At 42.8% G+C, this 13,154-nt stretch overlaps 1 protein-coding gene across 4 annotated transcripts in view; it reads right to left on the bottom strand.

The window, feature by feature from the left end:
• The window catches only part of pnocb (prepronociceptin b), a 33,990-nt gene that overhangs the window by 8,173 nt on the left and 12,663 nt on the right, over positions 1-13,154 (bottom strand). For 2 of the 4 annotated variants that reach the window (XM_076873635.1, XM_004542313.3), the window contains exons 2-3: positions 10,655-10,761; positions 2,184-2,439 (exon numbers count right to left, since the gene is read on the bottom strand). In XM_076873635.1, the coding sequence (XP_076729750.1) occupies positions 2,184-2,321 (138 nt within the window). In that variant the 5' untranslated portion in view covers positions 2,322-2,439; positions 10,655-10,761. The remainder of the gene's footprint in view (positions 1-2,183; positions 2,440-10,654; positions 10,762-13,154) is intronic. The other 2 variants (XM_076873634.1, XM_004542312.3) reach the window with 1 other exon arrangement.

Raw genomic sequence — 13,154 nt, 5'->3', positions numbered from 1 at the left:
GGTCCTTGACTTTGGGAGAAGCAACCTGTCACTGAACAGACTCCTCTGGTTGTTTATGGCCATGTGCAGGGGATGCCCAGCTTGGTCCATAATGTCCATATTGCACCTTAATTTGTTTTTATATAAGTGAGTGGAATGAGTCTTCAGTTGTTTTTTAATAGGCAAAAAATACTTAAATAAATAAACGGCGAGTCAAATTCTTGTCTTTTTTTTCTATTTTTGCTGATCCGAAAATTGATCCGATCCGTGACTTAAAACCGTGATCCGATCTGAACCGTGAGATTTTTGAGCCGTTGCACCACTAGTATCCATGACACACAACGTAACGTTTGATAATGCGTCATGTGCAAAGGCATCAGCTCCAAGAGCCGTGCTTGGAGAGTGCTTTGCAGCGACTCTGAAGAGTCGACTCCCATTAAGCGAGAGCCGGCTCCTCACTTAATTTATCCTCATTTTTTTCACATAGTATCATTATGTGAAAAACAGAGAGGGTGAGAGACATGACAGTCAAGTGCAGTGTGTGTCTGTCCTCTCAGTGAGTGAGACAGTGGACAGCGGTGAGGAGGGCTGTGCGAGTGCATCGCAAAAACACATAGATATGCCCGACACCCGTAAACAAAACAGCATCTGGCTGCAGTTTAAAAACTTTTTTGTCTCGACTTGGTCTCAGTTTAGGCGGTCTTGACTACAAGTCTACCATGTACTAAATAAAAGTGGGAGGGAGGGTGGGGCACGAAAACAAGAACGAACAGCTGGGGGGAACATGTGTAGATGAGAACTGGAAGGAGCGTTTGGAAATTCAGATACTTCAGTTCTAAACTGGTCATAAGTGTGAATGTGAGCTTGGCTGGTTGTCAGATATGTCCCCACATCATGATTTGCAGAAACTTCAGTTATCCCCTGATGTTCATCTACCCAGACAACACAGACAGGTTCACTCGGGACAGGCACAGAGGGACGAGGAGTCACTGAGCCACACGTCCACACTTCACCAGTTAGTCTGACATGCCTGGGTTTGATTCTGAGCAATGAGGCAACAGAAAAATGACCGAGCCACACGAGGCTCCAACCTAGAACCCTGTCACAGTGATAACCACTGCATAACCGCCCTGCTCCCTGCACGTCCTTTCCCGCAGTTTCAGCCTGCTTGCTTCTTCCCGTCACCTGTGCAGGTAATAAAGTAATCAGCAGAAGCAGCTCCAGTGTCAGCACTGTACAAAGTGGAACATGGTGTCATTCATCGAGACTCTGCATGAGCTGGTAAAAATCCTGCAAACGCACACTTCTAGAAGACTTAGAGCTGTTTATTGTCATTGTGCAGTTTCTTGCACAGCGAAATTGGGTAGCTGGACCACAAAGGTGCTAAAGTAAGAAGAAGAGAAACCAATATACAACGAAGGCGGAAAATAAATAAATAATTAAATAAATAGAATAAAATAAAAAACAGTGTATATGTATACATATGTGAGTGGAACTATATACATAGTGTATGTGGAGGAAACATTGAAACAGACTGGGACCAAAATAATTGCACAGAACATGGAAAGACTGAGATATTGCATATAGATGATCCACAGCAGTGTCAGGGTGGATGTGTTGGGGAAGTCTTTACACACTCTTAGCTTGCATTAAGAGTTCTGACAGCCCGGGAAGAAGCTGTTCTTTAGTCTGTTGACTAATAATAATAATAATAATAATAATAATAACTTTATTTATAAAGCGCTTTCAATGTCCCTTTGTGACATGAAATCTGGATTTCTACTATTCTTAATTATTGTTGCCACCACAATTCTGCTCTGCATGAAATATTTTGGATGGATGTTTTGGTGACTGATTGAAATATGCTTCATACCTTAATTCTTGTGAAAAAATAAATATTCTTGCTGTTTTTGAGGTGAAAACACAACAATGTAAATGGTTGACAGCACACAGAGAAAGCTTATGCACAATGACAACCAGACAACGCAAAAACACAACATAAGTAGTTACATTACAGAGCAAACAAAGCACACACAGGACCATCGAACTGTACACGATGCGTTACAAAGACACTCTAATCAATAACTCACTGGATCACCATCATGGCCCCATCAGGGTGCTGATGGCTCGCTGCAGCTGCACACATGCGCCGCGGTGTTGACATGCATTCACACAGAATTACAATGATACACACATGTGCTCACCATGGTGTTGAAGGTTTGTTCCAGCTGCTGTTGCTGCAGGAGCAGTCCACAGGCCATACATTGCCCCTGACAGTCACTGCATCCAGGGGTGAAGAGACATGCCAGCAGGACCACCAGGCACCACAGAGGGATCTTCATCGCTCAGCGCACCCAGACAGGCAGCGACAAAGAGGAGCCCAGCAAACAGAAGAGTTCAAAACAAGGAGTCAGCAGCTGGAGGATCTGGGAGGTAAAAGCTGTGGGATCTGGGTCCAGCCTGCAGGGAGAGAGAGCGGACAGACTGACAGGAATACTGCATGAATTCCAACTCGCAGGGATAATTTGGTGGATTTGGCCGGCCAGTCGAAGCGTTGGTGGTGGGAGAGTGTTCATCAAATAACAGGAAATGGACAGTGTGGGTGGAGAGAGAGAGAGCACAACCTGAGGCAATAAATGATAAAATGGGCAATTTCCAGTGGACAGGAATCATCCTGTGCAGGCTGGAGGGTTGGATCGCAGATCGAAATCATACACCGCAGGCTGGAGATTAGTAAGAGCCCATATGTGCCTCCACAGATTAGCTTGAAACTACAACACAGGTCATTTCCTGAGGCAGCAAGAAATCCGCACACAACAGTGATTGGACGATGATAAAATGGGCATTAGAGTCAATGTTGAGGCAAAAAATATGCTAGCAGTGAAGAAATGTGTGACAGGACGCGTGCGCAGGCTGAGGAAGAATAACCGGTGAGATAGACCCCATCATCTGGTGTGGGCTCTACCTGTCTGACCCCCATTTATTCTGCCACGCACCACCGAATCAGCCAACAACAGCAATAACAAAGAGAAAAACAGAGCAGCATAGATTGCTGCTGCTTGATAGAAATATTCCACACTCTGTCTGCAGGCTTAAAGCCGGCACCCAAGGCCCTCATGCTCGTGTTTGCCAAACTATAAACGTTTAGGAAACATGTTCTCTGTTTTTCACATATTAACAGCTTTATTGCTGGAGCTGCTCAATCTGTTGACCTTAAAGGAGAGGTCAGAGGTCAAATAAGAAATACTAATAATGAAGTACTTGCTATATATCGACGATACACACCACACTTGTAAGAATCACAGTTTGTAAATTTGTCAGATTTCCCACCAGTAAATCTTTAAGGTCAACTCAGGCTACGTGCACACCGGCCCGGATAGATTAGAAAACTGCGTTTTTGTCTGAAAACGCTCCGCGTCCACGTTTCAGTCGTTTTCACAGACTTGTGCGTCCACATTGAAACATCTGAAAACACTTACGTACCAGTCCTGCGCATGCGTGAAACGCAAGAAGATTCGGCCTGCCTCATTTCTGTCTGCGGCTTATTCACTTTCGTTGAAATGTGGAGGAAAAGCAGCGAGTTTTTAAATGGACTCACAATGAGCTGGAGTTGTTGCTGCGAGTAACACAAAAGCACAAAGTTGCAAAAGCGAGTGAGAGTTTGAAGAAAAGCTCTATGAAGCACGTGCAGACTGATGTTAATCTTTAATAGGGCTGTCAGTAATTGGTCACATGACTGCATCACATGACTAACACGCGTCATCGTTTTAGAAACTGCGTTTTCGCTGTCCACACTGCGACGCGACAGCACCGTTTTGAAACGTATTCGTTTTCGAGAGCGTTTTCAAAACACTGCGTTTTTCCTTGAGGAAAATGTGTCTCGGTGTGGACAGGAGGCCAAAACGGAGAGAAAACGATGCGCATTAGTGTGGACGTATAAGGTCTTAAGATGCGAGCAAAGTTTGGATTGTACACCTCGACAAAATGTTACCAGGATTCAACCTCTCACGCTATTACGTTTACAGAGAGAAGGACACGTATGCAACCAAAAACATAACCTGCTTGGCAGAGCTAAAAACCTTACAGGTGTATGAAACTGAAGGGGAGCACAGAACCACACAGTCACGTATGTGAATCAGCAGAAGGGAAGGAGGATATTAAGGACGTTCAGCCGTTTTCTCGTGCTATTAGATGCGCTGCTGGTCTCAGTCTTTAAGTCTTTACTAGCTGTTTGCACGTGCACGATTACTTAGGGGGTCGTGGAAGTTTGGGGAAGGTGGCAGACCTGCAGAGCAGCCAGAGTCACAGAAGACTGGGACGATGTTCCTCTCCCCGGTGGGTCTCCTCGGTTCCCATTTACAAACTAAAAGAAGAGGAAAAGTCTACCAACTGTGTTCAGACGCGTTCAACAAAATGAGCCAATATTTTTCTTAAAATGATCGATTTTTCCCGTTAGATATGTTTTCTGTGTTCTCGTGTGAATAGAGTGGGAATCACCGCTTTCTCTTTTTATTTACATTTTAAACAGCGTACCAGCTTTGTGGGAGTCGGAGGACAATATTAGCGTTTCCACTTTGTTACATTTCCACTCGTAGTCAGCAGCATCTGAAAGCAGTCATGTGTGACTCCGGCCCATTTACACAAGTAGAAATGGTTTTATGGGAAGTCATTAGCGTAGCTGTTTGTTTGCTTTGCAAAGATCACTTGGTCGCCTGCTGACTAAGCCCATTTCAGATAGTTAGGCTCTCCTGTAAGCAGCTCTTACAAACGAGTAAACCAGGAAAATGTGATGGCGTCGGCCTTCGACAGGCATCAGAATCACAAAGATCCACCTTTCACACATTAATTATATTCAAACAGCGTGTTCATGTGAATACTGTTAAAAGGAGTTTTGTTCATTAATAATAGTTGTAGTGAAATGTTTTAGATAATGGACCGCCACACATTCAAAGGCTCATTAAAAACATTATTATAATTTTTAGCTGGGGCCTGAATATCTGTGAGGTCGAGCAGCGCAGCATTACATGCAGATATGCAATCTATGTAGAGCAGTCCCAGTGTTTGCACCGTGTCAGGACAGGGTTACATAAGGTCAACCCCGACGCTGCGGCGTCACTCGTTTGAGTCAGGACGTTTCAAACTGACTCAAAAAGCCTTGAAAAGACATTTTGTGAAGAAGCTGTTTGCAGTCAGAGCCGCACTTCGACTCATTGACAAACACATTTACAGCCTGAACAGAAAATGTTTGAGCTTCCTTCACATGAGGGGTTCTGAAAAGTTGATGTAACGAACGCCGCTGCGCCGCTCGGGGCGTGCAATAACCCACGTGTTGGCGAACGGGCGCACCAAACGAATTTTTGAACTATGACAAAGATGCTTTCTTCCCCACACGGTGACTTGCTTTGATTTAAAGTCGTACAGAAATATTTGAGATCAGTATTTGATGGGGGGGTTTTCCTGCGCCTGCTTGGTGGTGAACAGGCTTCCTAAAAGCTCTGATGGGGATAAATTACCACCACTCCTTGCTGCTTTGGCCATTTTGAATGAAGGCTATTACTTTGTGGATATTAACAATTAATGGACCGGGCGGTCTCGAGATTTGTGTAGCAGATGTAACAGTGAGCTGGCTGTAAAGATTTGCACGGATCGGCCAGTCACAGGCGTGATTGCCGTCGGTGTTTCCTGCATCACCTGGACACCTCTTCCCCCCCCTTCGCGCACCCCTTAATGCCCTGCAATTCATCTCATTAACAAAAAGTCCAGCGCCGTTATTTGCATCTCTAAACAGGTTTTAGGTGGAGTACACACACGTTGTATATGCCTCAAAGCGTAGTGTTTTTTATGGTGTCATTCCCGTACTGTGGTCACTTTCATATCGTTTGCTTCTGGTGGGAGCTCATGCATATGCGATTTGTGTGTCTAAAATGAGTTAATATTTCAGCAAATGCAGATCCGGTGCAGCCATGTGGAAATGCACACAGAGTTAAGCAGTGAGTTCAGATGTGTGTCGCCCTCTCGTTTGCACACAAGCCTACGCAGCAATGTGTTAAACGGCTTTGAGAGAACTGTTGTTGTGATTCGCCACCATATTAAATACCAATACAGTTTGTCTTAAGATCACAACGTACGTTAATACATCACCAAACAACTGTGCGTCCAAATGAAGATTACCATTCAGGATCGAGCCTGTAATAATAGTAATAATAGTAATAATAATAATAATAGTAATAATAATAATAATAGTAATAATAGTAATAATAGTAATAATAGTAATAATAGTAATGCAAATTTAATACAGGATTTACTTATTAACGGAGCTCTGCTCACTGAAGATCGGTGGGGGGTAGAGGATCTTCATTTAACTGATGAAGGCTGAAAGCAGTTAAGTCGAGTGATGAGCAAAGTGAGCGAGAACAGGGTAGAGGGTAGGGCTGCCATTCCTCCCCACTGAAAGGAGTCAGCTGTGGGAGGCGGCCCTGTAAGGGGACCTGCACCCAGATAAGCAGATAGAATATATGACATCGATTAGCTAGATTGTAAAATCATTTTGTGCAGGCATTTGTGATCCCTGCAGGATAACCTTTAATCCCACAAAAAACATAAAAACCTTTAGTACTTGACTGTTTTGTGAACTTCCTGACATTGAACCTCACAAAAATAAAACACCTTTAAACCACTAAAATGGCTACTGGAAACATGATGTTTGCATTTCTTTGGGACAGCTGTGGACCGCCTAAAAAGACACCATGAATTAATCTGCAGCAGTCGACATTAAAGCATTCCCGGTGTGTGTGGACCTGCCACTGTGCCCAAGAGCCACAGGAGTCTCAGCTTATCCACATCTCAATCACATCAAACTCAATTAGTGTGACACTTTGAGCCACAGACCACCACCCTCCTTTCTCTGCCTGATTTTCTGTAATGATTCGCTTCTCCATCATCCAGTTTAGCCACCTATAATTCTGAATACTATTTTAGTTATCCTCAACATTTCATATCATTTCCAGAGAAGGCAGTTAACGGGGTGCAGGGGGAGGATATGCACAGTGCTGACGGGGAGGCTAGGCCCCTACACAGCCTTTTCCCGACACCGCTGGAGCCGGGGAGAGAGTCGTATTCGAAAACAGGGCTTCATCGTGCGTAAATATAAAAACCTTGGCATTCTTAACGAACGCTGACATGAAAGCAAAAAGAAAATGGGCTTTAACGAAGGGGCCTGACGTCCCTGTACTTTTCAGATGATTCTTCCCATCTCGCTGAAATGAATGCTTTTACCCAGTTCTTTCCAAAACATATATTGTCCTGAGCTTCCATTAGAGTTAACTAAGACCCTGAAAGTCTTACGTGTCCTCAAGAGAAATGTTTTTCCCTTTGAATCAGAGAGGAAGCAATCAGAACATAAAAGGGCCACCGCTCTCATGCATTTGCTTTTGTTATCTGAGTACATTTCTTGTCAGAGCTGAAAATGAACAATCAGAAACATCTGCGGTAATTTTTCTACCAGTTTACTGTCCTTAAAGAAACGTAACGAAAATCATTAAGGGCAGCGTGGAGGTCAGAAACAGGTGAGTGATCTGTTTTTTACTTTTTTGTTGAAGGAAGGTAATCAAATTGTTTCAAACAGCAGACAAGTGCCTTTCAATGTTGTTTCAGCCCAGATCTTTTTTTATTTTAGGCTGTTATGAAATGTATTACTTCAAAAACAGCTCATAAAGGTGTATTTAGTTTTACATAACGGAAAAAAGAAGTGACAGACTTTAGTTTTATTTATTCATAGACTTCATCAACAAGGATGGACAACACTATTTTCCAAGTTAAGAGCCATTTTATGCATGAACTTTGTGAGAATCCGGTCAGACTGGCTATGTGTGAATGCACCAGAACACATGCAAAGTATTTCAGGTGTTCCACCCATCCATCAATCAATCCATCCACCCATCCATCCATCCATCCACCCATCCATCCATCCATCCATCCATCAATCCATCCATCCATCCATCCATCCACCCACCCACCCATCCATCCATCCACCCACCCATCAATCAATCCATCCATCAATCCATCCATCCACCCACCCATCCATCCATCCACCCACCCATCCATCCATCCACCCATCAATCCATCCATCCATCCATCAATCAATCCATCCATCCAATCCATCAATCCATCCATCCACCCACCCATCCATCAATCCATCCATCCACCCACCCATCCATCAATCCATCCATCCACCCACCCATCCATCAATCCATCCATCCACCCACCCACCCATCCATCCACCCACCCATCCATCCATCCACCCATCAATCCATCCATCCATCCACCCATCCACCCATCAATCAATCCATCCATCCAATCCATCAATCCATCCATCCATCCATCCACCCATCCATCCATCCATCCACCCATCAATCAATCCATCAATCCATCCATCCATCCATCCACCCATCAATCAATCAATCCATCCATCCATCAATCCATCCACCCACCCATCCATCCATCCATCAATCCATCCACCCATCAATCAATCCATCCATCCATCCATCCACCCATCCACCCATCAATCAATCCATACATCCATCAATCCATCCATCCATCCATCCACCCATCCACCCATCAATCAATCCATCAATCCATCCACCCATCCATCCATCCATCAATCCATCCATCCATCCATCCACCCATCCATCAATCCATCCATCCATCCACCCATCCATCCATCCACCCATCCATCAATCAATCCATCCATCCACCCATCCACCCATCCATCAATCCATCCATCCATCCATCCACCCATCAATCAATCAATCCATCCATCCATCCATCCATCCACCCATCCATCCATCCATCCATCCACCCATCAATCCATCCATCCATCCACCCATCCATCCATCCACCCATCCATCAATCAATCCATCCATCCACCCATCCACCCATCCATCAATCCATCCATCAGTCCATTCATCCATCCGCTTCCGCTTATCCTTTTCAGGGTTGCGGGGGGTGCTGGAGCCTATCCCAGCTGTCATAGGGCGAGAGGCGGGGTACACCCTGGTCAGGTCGCCAGTCTGTCGCAGGGCTAAGACACAGGGACAGACAACCATTCACACTCACATTCACACCCATGGGCAATTTAGATCAATTAACCTATCCCTACAAAGCGCATGTCTTTGGACATGCACTATTTCAGGTGTTTGCCTTATAATTTATTCAGTATAATAACCAGGTTAACAATTTACATTTGCTGTTATTCACATTATAGTACACGTGTTGGCTTGCCTTAAACAGCCTTAGCTAACTCTTTGGTCAGGTGCAGTGTTGATTCTAGACCGACGCCATTGTGCTGATGTACGACACCAACGCAGGGATGGGGTGGAGGGTAGGAGCGTAGATCCACACAGACACTGTGCCAGCCTGTCTGCTCTACTGTTTCTGACTTTTGAGGGAGAACCAAACATACTGGAGCTCCTCCACTTGGGAGCAGAAACTATTCCCAAGCTGGAGTGGGCAGTCCAGCCTTTCCTGGCTGAGAACCACTGCCTCAGACTAGGATGTGCTAATTCTCCACATGAAAACACAGCCATACTCAGTATGCTAATACTTTTTATACGGTCTCTGAAAAAAATGCCCTCTTGTGTTTCCAGCAAGTGAACAGGGGGATTCATCCTGTACGTTTGTGTACAAAGTTGCAAAGTGAAGTGAATTAATAAAGCTAACGATGGGGTAAATTAGCATTAGCAGCTTTAATAAAAGGTGGAGAGGGCATCCACGGTGTCACAAATGTGAAGAAAAGCTCCATGCTCGTCTGACAAAGCTCTGACTCACTCCATCTCATCCATTAGGTGTCTGCATAAAGCTGAAGAGCACAATGGAGTCTGCTAATGCATAGATAACCCAGAGGTCCCTCGCTCTCAGCTTCCCTCTTTCTCCCTTTTTAGCATCTTCTGTACTTTCCCACTTTTTGCTGCCTCCTTCTTCTTCCACTCGTCTCCCAACGTCTCTGCTTTCCCACATTTATGAATTTTAGCTGATGTGTTATCTCTACAGAGATATTGCAGAGGTTTCCAGCCTTTTCCACCGGTTAGAGATCTTAACTCCTGGTCATTAAGATCAACCTGGAGCCAGGAGCAATGAAAGATGGATTGCATGAAGATGCGATCACTTAAAAGGGGGAAGATGATTAAAATTTCTTCTCTGCCTATTAAATCTCACGGACCATTAATGGTGTTAGATTTATTCTTCATATTCTGGGATTTATGACTGTTTTATGACCTTACGCTCTCCAGTCACTTCTGGGAAATGTGTTGATCTGAGATAATAGTCCAGTGTGGTTTTGTGTGGAAAAGACAAAGATATTGATTCACAAGTCTTATTCTCATACACGTTTTAGATGCCTGTGAACAAATGCACACAAAACAATCTTTTAAAGGAATTCTTCATGGAAATACACAAACACACTCATTTGTAGCTAAGACAAATTAAACTTTCACGGTGCTCACGAACAACAACATATTTTTTTTCCAAAAGTTGCATCTCAGCTGCTCTAGATGATCCAGAGTCATGAGGGTAAAGACTTCGATAGAAAGTAAATCTGTTAAATGAAAATACACAGATTGGAAAGAGAGGCTCTTTTAAATGTCTCTCGTCTGAAGGTAACAAACTGACTGCCACTCACCTCCTTTGTAGCAAGGTGAAGGCATTAATGCAAATCTCAACCCCTGAGCGCATGAAAGCCACACGTCTGCATGGTGAAGTCCCACTGTGAGAACGTGGGACTTGTTTCTGTGGTCAAGTGAGACAGGAAACAGACTGTTGTCACCTCAATGACATTTTTCTGATTGTAAAAATAAACCGTGTTTACAAAAGTGCCTGAAAAATACAAATGCTGAATTGAACTTCATTAGCTTCCTCTTACAATATGACATCATGTTTTTGGAGTTTAATAACTACAAACTACTCGCTGCACTTTTCCTAGTCTGTACTTCCAGGACGTGTTTCCGTATTTCAGATTAGATCAAAAACACGAAGCGTCCTGAACCTTGGTTGTGTTAATGTGATTATACACGAAACAGTAGATAAAACCTCGAGAGCAAAGTTATCATAGATTGCTTTTTCCAGCCTATTAGTTTAGTTTCACCGCTGTTCCTTTCAGTTTACTTCTTATCTTCAACAGAAAGCGTTTGGTTTTAATGTTCATTGTGAATCTGCTCGTGCTGACAGAAAGAGTCAAAAACTAAAACATTCCCTCCACAATTGTATTTAATCTCAGATTCTTTAGTTAAAATATCCTTTTTAAGGGTTTTTCTGTCAGTAGTTAGTCTAGTTTTGGTCACTCTACTAGTTCTAGTTATGAGTGGATCTGGCCATCTCGCACAGAGAGGGGCAGCCAATCAGAAGAGAGCGTCAGAGAAGCTACAAGTGCTTGTGTTAGACAGTGGATGCACTCACTGTGGTCCAGTACAATGTAAATACGGATTATATTTAAATATGAATCATGAACACCTGTTCTAGAAGAGTCCAAGAATAAAACGATGGAGGAGGATATGAACATAACTCCCCCATTTTAACACTGTTAATACTACTGCAAAGGGCTGTTAGCCTTCCCTGCATTATGATCAATCATGTCCCCATTTAAAATTCCAACGCTAGTAAAAATAAATTCTTATTGACCTTCATGGTTAAAGAATATTCTGTGACTTCACTCGATAGTTGTTCTGTCTAAAAATCACAAAAACAAATTTCAAAATCACAAAGTCAGTTAGTGCCACACACAGTGCAACACCACTGAAATACACACCACATATGGCTCCCTACACACACACAGACACACACACTCAGAAAAATTATGGTTCTTAAATGGTTCTTCAGATGTCTTCATGGTTCTTTAAAGAACCATCATACGTCAAAGAACCTTTTTATTTTGTGGATGGTTCTTCAGCTATTACAAATGGTTCTTTAAAGAACAAAAGGTTCTTCATCCTTAGCAATCTAAGTTTGATGGTGTAAATGGCATAAATATTTACTCACTATAACGAGGCTGTGAATTATACTGTGTGTTTTCTTTGTGTGCATGTGTGTGCGAAGGGAGAGGGCGGGATACCTGGCAATTACCCTTTAAGAGAAGATGGTAGGAAACTGAATATTCAAATAAAAGTTAGAAATATTTGCTTAAAAATATACTGGTGGCAGGGGTGGGGGGGAAAGCCTAAAGACCCTAACCCCCCCCCCCCCACACACACACACACACACACACACACCTAACCCCGCAAACCCATTATGAATATGGTGAGTTAACAAACAGTAGACACAATACACACATTCAAATACTGTACTTTAGTTTTAAATTTTAATAAAGCATTACTATTTTCTACTCCAAGGCATTACTTTTGAGATTATTATATATTTTTGAAAATATAGCATAATGATAATACTAGTTATTGTAAACTTTACAAACCACCCAGCAGTATGTAAAGTCAAATTATAAAATACAAGTAAATAACAACTGCAGAACAGAATGTCAGTGTAATGAACACACACTTCGTTTTGACAAAGCACAGCTTAGGTAAATGATCTGAGTAGTTGTTCATCACTGAGCAATTTGTTAATGTGTGTTTCGAGCCAAATAAATGACAGGGAGAGAGAGAGTGACGTCAGAATACGTCATACTATAACCTCCCGGGAGCGGACGGAGGAGGTCAGTCGTTGGGATGCGCATGCGCAGACGAGCGGCGGGTCTTGACTTTCGGGGAAAAAACTCACGGACTATTAAAAAAATATATATATTACTGTTTAAAACACTAATGTGACATGTATTAGTAGTGATGTTGTGCTGAGGGTTAAAATGCCTTTTTGTAACTACAGAATGACAATAAACCATTAATATATGTCTATGCTGTGCTCGTGTTTATTTTGCCCTACTCAAATTCAATTTATGATGCATTTTATTTTGAAAGATTTAAAATGTTTTTTTTAAAGAACCACTCAAAAAAGGTCCTTCAAATGGTTCTTTTAAAGAACCATTTTTAAAAAAGTTCTTTGAAAAACCATTAAAGGTGCCCCAAAGAACCATTTCTTGATGGTTGTTTGGGGCACCTTTAAAGGTTCTTCAATGAACCACTGAAAGAAATGGTTCTTCAAAGAACCATTGTTTGAAAGGTTCTTTGTGGCACCAAAAA

Source organism: Maylandia zebra, linkage group LG15, assembly GCF_041146795.1.
Source record: "Maylandia zebra isolate NMK-2024a linkage group LG15, Mzebra_GT3a, whole genome shotgun sequence".
NCBI lineage: Eukaryota > Metazoa > Chordata > Actinopteri > Cichliformes > Cichlidae > Maylandia > Maylandia zebra.
This window is presented reverse-complemented; position numbering and strand designations above follow the sequence as displayed.